The sequence below is a fragment of the Tachyglossus aculeatus genome, chromosome 11 (assembly GCF_015852505.1).
Source record: "Tachyglossus aculeatus isolate mTacAcu1 chromosome 11, mTacAcu1.pri, whole genome shotgun sequence".
Taxonomy (NCBI): Eukaryota; Metazoa; Chordata; class Mammalia; order Monotremata; family Tachyglossidae; genus Tachyglossus; species Tachyglossus aculeatus.
This window is the reverse complement of record NC_052076.1, coordinates 13,790,984-13,805,261: the sequence shown is the minus strand read 5'-3', so window position 1 is coordinate 13,805,261 and position 14,278 is coordinate 13,790,984. Positions and strand designations below refer to the sequence as shown.

Below are 14,278 nucleotides of genomic sequence, written 5' to 3'. Positions count from 1 at the left end.
GTCCTAGAGGGGGTGACAGGCCTACTGTCTCAGCATCACTCCCTGCAGTCCCAGGCAGCACCTTTGGGAGCCTTGCCTGCCCCCACGGGGCTCCCATTTCCCTGGCCCCCTGCCTCAGCCTGGCCAGGCTCCTGGGGGCCCCATTTGATCCTGCAGCCCAGGACACCATACCTGCTTCCTGCCCAGGTCCTGACTTCATCCCCGGACCTGTTTGGAGATAAAGCAAGCGTCCTCAGCAGGCGGGGGGGCCGGCCGGCCGGTGGGCGGGGGGAATCTCTGCCGACCCTTTCTAACCCCCTACCCACCTCCAGTCTGGGAGCAGGGACAGAGCCCAAGCAGAACCTTTCCAGGTGGAGAGAAACCACGCAGGGACTGGGGGACACTGGGAGGAAGGGGCAGAGGTGGGGAGAGCAAGGGTGGGTGGGGAAGAGGAGTGGGGAGGGTCTTGGCATTATATGAATGATATGCTAATCATAAGCAAGAGCATGCAAGTCACCAAAAGGTTGCTGGGATATGATGGATAATGGGATAAGGAAGATGGGGGAAGCCTTGAGCGTGCGGCTGAGCACTGTGGCTGAGCACTGCAGCTGAGCACTGCGGCTGAACTAAGGGCAGTCTTGGTGGGGTCTTGGTTCTGTTCTGGTCTGACCCCTCAGGGCTTCGCACAGTCCAGGACCTATCAGATGACTGGTTCCCTAGGCAAGCACTGGAGAACACCGTTCTTGAAGCCCCTTCCCCCTGGCCATCTTGTTGCCTCTGTCCGCTGACCCCTGCTGCTGCCGGGTGTGACTGGGGGCTCCTGGGACCCTGCCCGGTCCGAGACTTCCCGGGCAGTGAGGGCCGGACCAAAAGTCCTGCAGAATGAGGACCCTCATCTTGCTGTTCACCCCCCTCCCCCGGGGAGGCTGACCCAGGCCTCTCCCCCATCCTTCCAGCTGTCCCCAAGGGGAGCTCTGGGGTGGGGGGAACACGAGAACAGGGGCTGTGGGACTGGCACTGTCCCTGGCAAACCACTGGCCAGGCCCCTACCCTCTGTGGACCCCTCGGCCCAGAGTAGCACCCTTTTCCACATCCCACCCGCCGGCCAACCTCCTCCCTGGGGTGACCAAGCCAGGCTCAGCTCCTACCACACTGTCTCCTGGTGTCCTGGAGCCACTGGGGTCATTCTGACCCCTGACCTCCGATCCCACACAGGAGCTGGTTGCCTGACCAGTATCCTGCCACTTCAGCCAGAAACTTGGGCTGCCCCCTCTGCTTGTCCTCCACTGGGATAGAGGAGAAAACAAGCTCAGAGAGGGTGAGTGATTGGTTCAAGGTCACACAGCACCTCAGGAACAGAGCCACAAAGAGAATCCAGGAATTGGAATGCTCCTCTCAGCTTCCTGCCCCAATTCTGGTGCTCCCCTGGCCAGCGGTCCCTGCTTGGTGCTCCCTCCAGCCCGTGGCCCTCATTCCTGAGCTCCCCCAACCTGAAGCCCCTGTCCTCGTGCTCCCCCCGGCTCCATTCTTCCCCTGAGCTCGCTTAGAACAGTGCTTTGCACATTGAAAGAGATTAATAAATGCCATTATTATTACTATTATTATTATCTCGATGCTCCCCTGGTCCCCCTCCTGGAGCTCCCCCTGTCTTCGCACTCCCCCTTGTCCCAGAACTCCCTATGGTCTCCACCCTGGAGCTCCCCCTGTCCTAGCCCTGGAGCTCCCTCTGGCTCCCCCTGACCCCCGGAGCTCTTTTTTTCCTGCAGCCCCTGTTTGCGTGCTACCCCTGGTTTCTTGTACTCCCCCCAGGCCCCTGTCTCAGAGCTCCCCCGGTCCTCGTGCTCCCCCCAAACTCCCATCCCGATGCTCTTCCTGATCCCCATTCTGGAGCTCTCCTTGTCCTGTGACCCCTGACCTCGTGCTCCCTCTGTCTTGGAGCTCCCCCCGGCCGAGCTCATCCTGGGACCCCGTCCGGGTGCTTCCCCTAGATCTCCCCCTGTTTTGTTGCTCCTGTCCTCGGCACGCCCCCCGTCCTGGAGCTCCCCATAATACCCACCCTGGAGCTCCCCATAATAATAATAATTGTGTTTATTAAGCCCTTACTATGTGCAAAACATTGTTCTAAGCACTGGGGAGGTTACAAGATGATCAGGTTGTCCCCCAGGGGGCTCACAGTCTTACTCCCCATTTTACAGATGAGGTAACTGAGGCTCAGAGAAGTGAAGTGACTTGTCCAAAGTCACACAGCTGACAACCAGCAGAGCCGGGATTCAATCCCATGACCTCTGACTCCAAAGCCTGGGCTCTTTCCACTGAGCCATGCTGCTTCCCCATGTCCCTTGGCACCCATCCTCATGCTGTCCCCATCCTGAAGCACCCCTTGGTCTGCACCCTGGAGCTCTCCTTGTCCTGCAACCCCTATCCAAGTGCTATCCCCAACCCCAGAACTCCCCCTGGTCCCTGCCTTGGAACCCCTCCTGTCCTGCAGCCCTGTCTGTGTGCTACTCCCGTTCTGGATCGTCCCCCTGTCCTTTTGCTCCCCTTGACTCGGAGCTCTTCCTGGGACCCCATCCCGTTGCTCCCCCTGGGCCCCATCCTGGAGTTCCCCCTGCCCCATGGCTCTTATCCTCACACTCCCCCGTCCTCGTGCCCCTGGCCCGGAGCTTCTCCCCTATCCTGGATCTTCCTTGTCCCACAGCTGCAGCCCCCAGGCTGGCCCTCTGCCGGGTTCTCCCAGCCCAGGTCCTCATCCTGGCTGTCCCTCCCACCGGGGTTCACCTTGCTCCTTGAGCCGGATGATCTCGGTGTCGGAGCCGAAGCTGTTCCAAGCCGTGCAGTTGTAGATGGTCTGAAAGTCGGCCCGTACGATGTTACTGATGGTCAGCGTGGAGATGACGCCCTCGTCGGTGCTGACCGTCTCCACCGTGTAGCGGCCGGAAGTCCCCGACTCCAGCACGTTCTCCTTCCAGGACCAGGCCTGGCCGGCGGGACAGAGTGGGGAGGTCTGGCGCCGGACCCCCACCTCTCCCCAACCCCTCTGACCTCTTGCAGTGGAGAGTTCGGCCGGACGCCTCTCCGGAGACATTCATTCAAGCAGTCATTCATTCAATTGTATTTATTGAGCGCTTACTCTGTGAAGAGCACTGTATTAAGCGCTTGGGAAAGTACAATACAGCAATAAAGAGTGACAATCCCTGCCCACAACGAGCTCACAGGCTGGAGTCATTCATTCATTCAATCACATTTATTGAGCGCTTACTGTGTGCAGAGCACTGTACTAAGCGCTTGGGAAAGTACAATACGGCAATAAAGAGTGACAATCCCTGCCCACAGTGAGCTCACAGGCTAGAGACACATATGTACACACAACAGATGACCTTCCGGCAGACCCAGAGCTGACCTCCTCCATCGCCCAACACACACACATACCACACCCCGACTTGATTGCCTGTGAACTACTCAGGGGGTGAGGGGAGTTAGCCTGTGAGGGTCAGCGGGGCTGGATGCGGTCACATATGGATGCAGGGGGGCTCTGCCTACTGGGGTCTAGGTACAGAGGCCAGCTGGAAAGGGGTGACCAAGGGTTGGCTTTGCTGAGGAATCAATCAATCCAAGGGTATTATTTATTGAGTCCCGGCTCGGGAGTGGGGTGGCTGAGCATTTATTATTTATTGAGACCCGGGGTGGCCAAGGGCTACTCACAATGCGGTCGGGCGGGGGTGTGCTGCGGATGAAGCACTTGATCTGGCCTTTCTCCCCGTGCAGAGCGTGCTGCGTCTGGGTGCTGGAGATGATGGGGGGCCCTGGAGGAGCAATTAATTGCAGGGTCGGGGGAGGTTGGAGAGTTAGGGAGGCCAGCCAGGCTGGGCCCTGGGTCAATTCTCCTCTTCCCCATCCCCCCCGCCCTACCTCCTTCCCCTCCCCACAGCAGTTGCATATATATTTGTACAGATTTATTACTCTATTTTCCTTGTACATATTTACTATTCTATTCATTTTGTTAATGATGTGCATAGAGAAGCACATGGGGAAGCAGCGTGGCTCAGTGGAAAGAGCCCGGGCTTTGGAGTCAGAGTTCATGGGTTCGAATCCCGGCTCCGCCAACTGTCAGCTGTGTGACTTTGGGCAAGTCACTTCACTTCTCTGTGCCTCAGTTACCCCATCTGTAAAATGGGGATTAAGATTGTGAGCCCCCCCAGGGACAACCCGATCACCCTGTAACTTCCCCAGAGCTTAGAACCGTGCTTTGCACATAGTAAGCGCTTAATAAATGCCATTATTATTATAGAGCTTTAATTCTATTTGTTCTGACGACTTTGACACCCGTCTACATGTTTTGTTTTGTTGTCTGTCTCCCCCTTCTAGACTGTGAACCCGTTGTTGGGTAGGGACCGTCTCTAGATGTTGCCGACTTGGACTTCCCAAGCGCTTAGCGCAGTGCTCTGCACACAGGAAGCGCTCAATACATACGATTGAATGAATGAATGAATTCACGCCTTCGCAAAGCAGGGCCCTGGGAAGGCCTGCAGACCCGGCAGGCGCCATCCCTTCTTCGGGCAGAAGAGGGCGCGCCAACCCAAGCAAACGGACACCCTCGCGGCGGCCGGGAGTCCTCCCTGATTGGCCGGATTTTTGGCGCGCGACCCCAGGGCTAAGCCTGGCCTAGGCGCCCCCTATCAGGCTGGAGGGGCGTCGGGAGGCCTGGATGGAGCCCACCCTCGGGCCTCCAGGCAGGGCTGCATCTAAACTGTGAGCCCACTGTTGGGTAGGGACCGTCTCTACATGTTGCCAACTTGTACTTCCCAACCGCTTAGTACAGTGCTCTGCACACAGTAAGCGCCCAATAAATACAATCGATTGATCTAAGCCAGCTCAGAGATGTTCAGAGGGTTATTTTTCCACCTCCCTCCAGCGCTGTCCTCCGGCCTCCCTCCTCTTGCTCAGGGGGTTTCTAAACTTCGAACCCAAGGTGAAGCTGGGAAACCAGGGAGCCGATTCTTCGGAGTGTGGCCTGAGCTGAGCGCTGGAGGCTGCTGGGAGCAGTGTGGGGAGGGGTCTCCTTGCCTTCTCCCCCCATGGATACAGCCAGGGCTCCCTGTTACAGCACCTATCTTTTTTCTCCCCATCCCAATAGGGACCTCAGGAGACAAGGAGCAGTGCCAGCGTCTTTGGACCGGGAATGGGGACCCAGACGGAGTCCCCCTCCTCTATTTTTCCTCAACCTGAACGGGGGGATTTCTCTTCCAATAATAATAATGATGATGATGGCACTTATTAAGCGCTTGCTATGTGCAAAGCACTGTTCTAAGCACTGGGGAGGTTACAAGGCGATCAGTTTGTCCCATGCGGGGCTCACAGTCTTAATCCCCATTTTACAGATGAGATCACTGAGGCACAGAGAAGGTAAGTGACTTGCCCAGAGTCACACAGCTGACAATTGGCGGAGCTGGGATTTGAACCCATGACCTCTGACTCCAAAGCCCGTGTTCCTTCCAATAAGCCACGCTGGGAAGCTCCCTCACCGTGTCCAGTGCCCAGTTTCCCTTTTCAGCAGGAAGATGGCAGGTGATAGGATTTGGGGCAGCAAAGTGCGGGCCAGATTGAGGGAGGGAGAGTCCAGAGTTCTCCCCTCCCTCACCCTTCCTTGTCAGACTGAGTGCCCCCCTGGGGGAAGGGTTCTGAGAACATTGTCTCCCCTTCTAGCCTGCATGCTCATTGTGGGCAGGGAATATGTCTATTTATTATTTTTCCTTTGGTATTTGTTAAGCGCTTACTATGTGCAAAGCACTGTTCTAAGCGCTGGGGAGGATACAAGGTGATCAGGTTGTCCCATGTGGGGCTCACAATCTTAATCCCCATTTTACAGATGAGATAACTGAGGCACAGGGAAGTTAAGTGACTTGCCCAAAGTCACACAGCTGACAAACGGCAGAGCTGGGATTTGAACCCATGACCTCTGACTCCCAAGCACGTGCTCTTTTCTCTGGGCCATGCTGCTTCCCTATATATTATACACTCCCAAGGGCTTAGTACAGTGCTCTGCACCCAGCGAATGCTCAATAAATGCGATGGATGTACTGAGTGGCGGGCTGACTGAGGGCTCACTCCCTTGCTCCAGCAGGACAAAATGTGTCTGCCCAGATCCCAGCACCGGGGAGCTGTGTGGAGGAGCTGGCAGCCAGGAGCAGACCCCCCTGCCCCCTGCCCACTGCCATCCTCTTCCCTTTCCTATCAAGGGGCTTCCCCTACCCATCCTCTGGCTGCCTGAAACTATAGGGTGAACAGTGGTCCAGTTTGAAATTGGACAGTCTAGTTCTCAGCCGGCCAGATCTGTGCCAGATGTGGCACAGGATGCCCATGGCGGCTAATGTTTTTAGATAAAAATACTAATATCTATTTAGATAATACTAATAATGGTACTCGTTAAGCACTTATTATGTACCAAGCACTATTCTAAGCACTGGTTATTCTAAGCACAAGTTAATCAGATTGGACGCAATCCCTGTCCTACATGGGACTCACACTCTTAATCCCAATTTTTTACAACTAAGGTAACTGAGGCACAGAGAAAGAAGTTCAAGTGACTTGCCCAAGGTCACATAGTAGACATGTGGTGGAGGTAGGATTAGAACCCAGGTCCTTCTGGCTCCCAGGCCTGTGCTGTATCCACTAGGCCACGCTGCTCTTTGTGTGTGTGGTGGGGGAAGATAGCAAATAAATCCCTTCCTGACCTATCCATTAACCACTAGTGGCCCGCCTCCCTCCACCACTTTGGCGCCTGTCACTGAGTTCCGGGGCTCCGAAGCGGTGCCCCTGGGCATGGGGCACAGTGGTGGCTCTGGAGCCAGTGGGAGTCCAGGAGTCCTCCTGGGAAATGCACTGGTTTCTGTGGATTTTCTCAAAAGGTTCCAACTACCATCAAGATTTGCCACTGAGCAACCTATGTGTCACACCCTAGCAGTTCAAGTGGCACTTCTGGCCAGCAGTGGTCATGGTCTCTCCAGGAAATGACTAGGCAAAGAAGGCTGTACATGGGATTCAAGGGCTCAGCGAAATCAGGCAGACCAAAGAGAAATCAGGTCATGGGCAAAAGGGTGATTCTATGGCGAAGGAGAAGTATGGTTGGCCTGCCCTTTCGGGGTCTCTGGTCCTGAAGGGGCAGCGAGTGGTCACTCTTGGTTTTCAAGTTGAACTTGAGAAGCTGTGTAGCCTAGTGGAAAGAGCACACACCTAGGATTCAGGAGATCTGGGTGCTAATCCCAGCTCTGCCTCTTGCCTGCTGCTTCACTTCTCTGGGCAGCAGTTTCCTCATCTATAAATTGGGAATGCAATACCTGTTCTCCCTCCTATTTAGACTGTGAGTCCTATGCGGGACAGGTACTGCATCCGTTCTGGTTATCTTGTATCTGCCCCAGTGCTTGCCACATATTAAGTGCTTAATTAATTTGGTTAATATTTTTTTCTATCTATTTTACAAATGAGGAAACAGAGGCCCGGTGAAGTAAAGTGACTTGCCCAAAGTCACGGAGCGGGGCATTGGTAGGGCTGGGGCTAGAGCTTGGGGGTCCCCAACCATGGGGCAGTTCTTGGTCCATAGGGAATCACTAGATGTGTAGGCTGGAACCCTGGTTCCAGTGGTCCTGCCCCTGGGATGTCCAGTCAGGGAGGCGGCTTTAACCTGGGCAGGGGCAGTGGCTGGGCAGCAGAGCGGGGCTTCATTGGCTAAGACCCACAAAGGCCCCAGTGGGCACCTGGGAACTAGCTCTCATCCTTGGGTGGGTGAGTGCTACCAGCCTGCTGTGGCTGGGCCTGGGGTGCCCAGTCCCACAGCTCTGCAGAGGGTTGCCATGGAGACCCACACGGTGCCCTCCCAGGCTATTTTTAGAGCCCGGTGCCGATATCCCATTGCCTTCTGGGGGACCCATGCTACGCTGGTGGGAGGAAACCACAGCAGCCTGAGGGCAGGCTGAGTTCCCTCCCCTTCTTCTGGGTCCTCAGGGCTGGCAGGGGTTAGGGCTGGCAGGGGTCCAGTGGGCTGGAAGTCCAGGGGTCCAGCACCCCTGGACCATCTGTCACAAGGGGAGGCCCTTATACCCAGTGGTGAGATGCCCCTGGCAGTTGATGTAGGGTGAGAGACACAGGGCAAGGCCCAGGGGAAATGGGGCAGGGGCACTGGGTTGGGGGTGCGGCGAGAGGCAGATCTTACCATTGACGGTCAGTGACACCTCCCGCTCTCCGGCCCCGACACGGGGCACTACGGCTCGGCACACATACTTCCCAGCATCCTCCTGGCTGACGGCCTTCAGGGTCAGGACGTTCTCGTTGCTCAGAACCTGGTTGGGAGTTGGGGTGGCGGGGAGTCTCAGGCCAGGGCCTGAGGACTCTGGGGGTCCCAGCTTATGCCGGGTGGTGGGGGGCAGGTGGACTGCACCAACCCAGTGGGCCCTAGGGCAGGCTCAGACTGGGGGAAGGGGTGAAGGGGGTGCTTCCACCCCATCCCTTGGGACCCCAACCCCACTTCACTCCTCAGCCCCACTGACTCTACTCCCTCTTCCTCCACAGCTCAGCCTCTCCTGAACATGGTGCCTGGATCTCTCATCCCCAAACCCTCTGAGACTCAGTTTCCTCAACTGTAAAATGAGGATACGATCCACCCTCTCCTTACCATTTAATCTGTGAGTCCTGCATGGGTCAGGGACTGATCTTGGTGACCTTGGCTGAGTCATTTAACAGGGCGTCTAACCTGATCATCTTGTGACCTGGCTAGGGGAATAACTTTCAGTCGGCCGGGATCTGCTGGAGGCGGTTTCTGAGCCCTGGATGAACTGTGGCAGGACATTTAGCTGTCTACAGGCTGATCCAACCCACCCCACCTGGCAGAGGCCTCTCCTGCCCTGGCCTAGCAGAGGCCCCCCTCCTCTCCCCTCAACTAACAGAGACGTCTCCTCCCTGTGGCTTTGCAGAGACCCCACAGCCATGGCCCCCAGCTACTTACCACCCCAGAGCCGCGCTTCATCCAGACGATGGTGAGAGATGGGTTCCCCGTCCAGGCACAGTTGAAGACAGCATCTGAGCCCAGGTCCACCAGCAGGGACTGAGGCTCTGTGGTCATTCGAGGCCCAACTGCACAAGGGTCCGGAAGAGGGAGGTGACCCAAGTGAGTGGGGCAAGGGAAGGGGTGGTTAGTCCAAGTGCCCGGTGGTTAGTCTGAGTGCCCCCCAAAACCCCATCTCTTCCTGGGAAGGTGGAAGGGGGAGGCTGGGGGTGCCAGCTACCCCCATGCCTCCCTCAGATTAGGTCTCCAGGCACTGCCCACCTTAGGCTGGAGTCTGTCCCTCCAGCAGCCCGGATCTGCAGAAGCGGGGGTCTGAGGGGGTGGGGACACTCAATAAGTATCTTTTGGGCACTGGATATTCTCCCACCTTCAACCCCACAGCACTTGTATCTTTAAATTGTATATATAAATTACTTAGTTATTCACATTAATGTCTGTCTCCCCTTCTAGACTATAAGCTCGTTATGGGTAGGGAACGTGTCTGCTAATTGTGTTGTAGTGTACTCTCCCAAGTGCTTAGTACCATGCTCCGCTCATAGTCAGCGCTCAATAAATACCATTGATTGATTGATTGATGTTTGGGGGGGTCAGAGGTGGTTAACGGAGAAGCAGCATGTCCTAGTGGATAAAGCATGGGCCTGGGAGACAGAAGGACCTGGATTCTAGTCCCGGCTCTGCCACTTGTCTGCTGTGTGCAGCAGAATGGGAGCAACTCACTTAAATTCTCCCTTCGTCAGTTCCATTAACTGTAAAATGGGGAGTAAGACTGCGAGCCCCGTGTGGGACAGGGACTGTGTCCAACCCGATTACCTTGTATCTACCTCAGAGCTCAGAACAGTGCTTAGCACATAGTAAGTGCTTACCAAATACCATAAAAAAAGCTCCAGGCAGCAGAGCTTGGGAAGGATGGGAAGGGGCTGGACCTCAGGGTGGGGTAGTGGGGAGCGGCAGGGGCTGGACCTGGACGTTGGGGGAGGGCTAGATCCGGAGGCACGATTGGTCCCAGGGTGGGGGCAGCAGGACACTCACAGTAAACATCCACTGTGCGGCTGATGTTGGTACTGCCCAGGGCGTTGGTCACCTCGCAGGACACGGGCTCGGAGAAGAAGGTGTGATCCACCACCGTCTCATACAAGTCCCCGGACGCTTCCTTGATGACCTGGCCCCGCTTGGCCCACCTGGGACACAGGGCAGTCAGCATGCTGGGATCACTGGGGAGACCACCAGTGCCCCACTCCCCTGCATCCCCTGGGGGAGAGGTGCCCTGCCCCACTCCCCTCCTTCCCTTGAGGGAGAGCACCCCCCTCAACTCCCCTGCATCCCCTGAGGGAGAGGCACCCAACTCCCACTTCCGTTCATTTTCTGAGGGAGATGTCCCTAACCCACTCCCCTCCAATCCTTAGGGAAGAGGTTCTATCCTGATCCCCTCAATCCCCTGGGGGAGAGGGCCCTGTCCCAATCGATTGCAATCCCTTGGGGGAGAGATCGCTGTCCTGCTCCCCTCCAATCCCCCAGGGGAGAGGCTTTCCCCCATTCTTCTGCAGGGCTGCCCTGCATCCCCTACAGGGAAGCAGGGCACCCCCTCCATTGCAGGGAGGAAAGGCCTCACAAATCTGTCAGCTTCGTCCCGTGAGGGGACTGTCAGAGAACTGGTTTCCTTTTAATCTACCCCCCATTCCAACTCCCAAACCAGGCCCCTCACACCTGCCTATCAAGTCCTCTTCCTCCGTGAAGTCTTCCCAGGTTCAGCCCTGCCAGATTCTAGCTGTATGTCTGTGTCTGCCCTGCTGGCCTATGAGCTACTCCTCCTTCTCTGGCTTTCTGTCTCCACAACTCCCAGTTCAGAGCTCTCCTCCCCAGGCCCCAGTGCCTGAGCCACAAAGCAGGAACGGGACCACCCAACAGGGCATTCCTTCCCCCTCCCTGGCTCAGCCTGGCAGGTCACCTTTGCACTTGGATTTGCTCCCTTTATTCCCCTCTCCCTCAACCCTACAGCACTCTTTACATATTCATAATTTATTTACTTATATTAATGTCTGTATTCCTCTCCTGACTGTAAACTCATTTTGAGCAGGGAACATGTCTACAGGTCCATTACACTGTTATACTGTACTCTCCCAGGTGCTTAGTATAGTGCTCTACTTACAATAAGCACTCAACAAGTACCATTGTTTGACTGATATCATCTCTTCCCCCACTTCCAGGAGTTCTCAGCCCCAAACCAACCCAGGCAGCTGCAGCCTCCCCACCCCTCCCAGATCTCCAGAGAAGGAAGCTGTGCTGTCGCTGTCTCCTCAGGCACCATTCCCAATAATAATAATAATAATGATGGCATTTACTAAGCACTTACTATGAGCAAAGCACTGTTCTAAGCGCTGGGGAGGTTACAAGGTGATCAGGTTGTCCCACGGGGGGCTCACATTCTTAATCCCCATTTTACAGATGAGGTAACTGAGGCACAGAGAAGTTAAGTGATTTGCCCAAAGTCACACAGCTGACAATTGGCGGAGCCGGGATGTGAGCCCATGACCTCTGACTCCAAAGCCCGTGCTCTTTTCCACTGAGCCACACTGCTTCTCTAATCCTATCGACCCCTCATGTCAGGAGGGTCTTTCAGGTACCTCATCTAAATCTCTCTTTCTGCAGCACAGAGCCATTTCTTCTTCCTCTATTTGTTGATATTTTTTCTGTCTTCCATTTAGAGTAGAAGCTGCTGGCAGGCAGGAAATGGGTCTCTTCATTCTCTTGTACCCTCCCTGGAGTTCGTTACACTGCACTGAATCCAGTAAGTGCTCAATAAATATCATTTCTTCTACTCCTACCGCTGCTACTACGGCTCCAGCTACTTCTCGATCTGCTACTACTACTGGTGCTGCTACTGCTGAGCAGCAGCATGGCATAGTGGGTAAAGCACGGAGCTGGGAGTCAGAGTTTACTGTTTCTAATCCCGGCTACACCACTTGTCGGCTGTGTGATGGTGGGCAAGTCACTTCACTTCTCTGGGCCTCAGTTACCTCATCTGCAAAATGGGGATTGAGACTTTGAGCCCCACTTGGGACAGGGACTGTGTCCCATTCCCCCTAGAATAATCTGAATGCCACCACTCAGTCCCCCTCTTCGCCCTTCTCCTCTCCCGGTTAAAGAACCCGGTCCCTGGGCCCTGCTGTCCCTGCTTTCCTGCTCTGCTCTGGACCACCTCCAGATCCTCCGCTGCCCTCTGGGCAGCCACTCACCTGCCCTGGGCCAACCAGGCCTGGCACAGCTCTGCTTGCTGGCTGTGGAGTGGTCATTATTCAGAGCCCAGAAACAATAGCCTGGAATATTGAGCCACGTGGAGCAGAATGGTCCCCCTCAAAAATTTCCCACCCACTGTGAGATGAGTAACTACTGGAGTCATCCCCTAACCCGGTTTTCCATTAATGGTGAAAGAACCCAACCCAGGCCCAAATAGTCCTCAGTCAGGCCTGATTTGGCCCTCCCTAGGGGAAGAGTTGGGACACAGAGAAGCGAGAAGGGGTGGGAGATCACCAGCACTGAGCCCTCCAGTTCTGCCCATGTCTCTGCTCTAGGAGGACTATGGGGGTCCATCTGGGGGCATGCCCAGTGGCCAAAATGGGGTTTAGGGAATGTTGGTAATAGTAGCAGGAGTAGTAGATTTCAAGCTTCTTGTGGGCAGGGATTGTGTCTGCTAACTCTATTGTATTGAACTCTCCCAAGCCCTTAGCACAGTGCTGTACACACAATAAACTCTCAGTAAACACGCCTGATTGACTGATTGGCAGTAGTGGTAGCACTTACAGAACACCATTGTACTAGCAAATCGGGTTGGATACAGTCTCTGTCCCATGTGAAGCTCACAATCTCAATTGTCATTTTGCAGATGAGGTAACTGAGACGCAGAGAAGTAAAATGACTTGCCTAAGTTCACACAGCCAATAAGTGGAGGAGCAGGGAATAGGACCCATGACCTTCTGACTCCTAAGCTCTGGCTTCTTCTTTTCTCTCCCCAAGTCCTGGCTTTTCCTTCTCTCTTCATTAATTAACTAATTAATTCATTCAATCGTATTTATTGAGTGCTTACTGTGTGCAGAGCACTGTACTAAGCACTTGGAAAGTACAATACAGCAATAAAGAGAGACAATCCCTTCCCATAGTGAGTTCACAGTCTAGGGTGGGGTGGGGGGGAGACATCAATACAAGTAAACAGGCAACAACATTAATAAATAAAATTATAGATATATACATGTACACATAAGAGCCCTGGGTCGGGGAGAGGGGGAAGAGCAAAGGGAGCGAGTCAAGGTGATGCGGAGAGGGTGGGAGCTGAAGAAAAGTGAGACTTAGTTTGGGAAGACCTTCTGGAGGAGGTGTGCCTTCAGTAGGGCTTTGAAGGTGGGGAGAGTGATTGTCTGGAGGATTTGAGGAGGGAGGCATAACAGGCCAGAGGTAGGATGTTGGCCAGGGGTCAGCAAGATTGAGACAGTGAAGAGGTTAGCATCAGAGGAGTGGCGTGTACGGGCTGGGCTGTAGAAGGAGAGAGGCGAGATGAGGTAGGAGGTGGAGAGTTGATGGAGAGCCTTGAAACCGAGAGTGAGGAGTTTTTGTCTGATATGGAGGTGGATGGGCAAACACTGGAGATTTTTGAGGAGTCCCAAGCTCTGGCTTATCCTCTTTCTCTCTCCCCACTTTCCGTTTCTCCCTCCTCATTCTCCTTGCCTCCACCATTTTTCTTCCTCCTCTTCGGCCCTCAGAAAATGACTCGGTTACATCACTGCAGATCAATGTCTGATTTTTTCTCGGCAAATGTGGGCTGTTTCATGAGTGGTCAGAGACCAAGCCCGGCCTGGGGAAAACCTTCTGGATAGCCTCAGACATACCCGAAGCTGGTCTGGGGACTCCTGCAGGAGCCATGCAGACCTGGGGAGGAGAGGGATCACACCTGGGAGCGGAATGGGGAGGACTCAGAAAGGTGGGACTGGTAGGTAACTCTTCTACCTGAGGGAGGAGGCGGTGAAAGAGGGGCAGGAAATACGGCATCTCCTGAGTATCCCTGATGTACCATATCTTCCAACCAGCCTTGGATGGTGGTTGGGCCCTGCCCGCTGCTCCCCTTCCTTAACTCCAGCTGGACACTGCTGTGCCCCTCAAGCCTGGTCCAGTGACCCAACTATGAGCAGCTAACACTGTCCCTTCTGGCTCAGAGGCCGCAAGCTTCCTGTAGGCCGTGCCAAGGCTGTCGGCACC

General features: G+C 55.1%; 1 protein-coding gene across 2 annotated transcripts in view; it reads right to left on the bottom strand.

Moving 5' to 3' along the window:
• KIRREL3 (kirre like nephrin family adhesion molecule 3) overlaps window positions 1–14,278 on the bottom strand; it is a 386,118-nt gene that overhangs the window by 8,078 nt on the left and 363,762 nt on the right. The window contains exons 8-13 of one of the 2 annotated variants that reach the window (XM_038753761.1): window positions 10,064–10,212; window positions 8,975–9,102; window positions 8,186–8,312; window positions 3,682–3,782; window positions 2,758–2,956; window positions 172–207 (exon numbers count right to left, since the gene is read on the bottom strand). In XM_038753761.1, the coding sequence (XP_038609689.1) occupies window positions 172–207; window positions 2,758–2,956; window positions 3,682–3,782; window positions 8,186–8,312; window positions 8,975–9,102; window positions 10,064–10,212 (740 nt within the window). The remainder of the gene's footprint in view (window positions 1–171; window positions 208–2,757; window positions 2,957–3,681; window positions 3,783–8,185; window positions 8,313–8,974; window positions 9,103–10,063; window positions 10,213–14,278) is intronic. The other variant, XM_038753762.1, reaches the window with a different exon arrangement.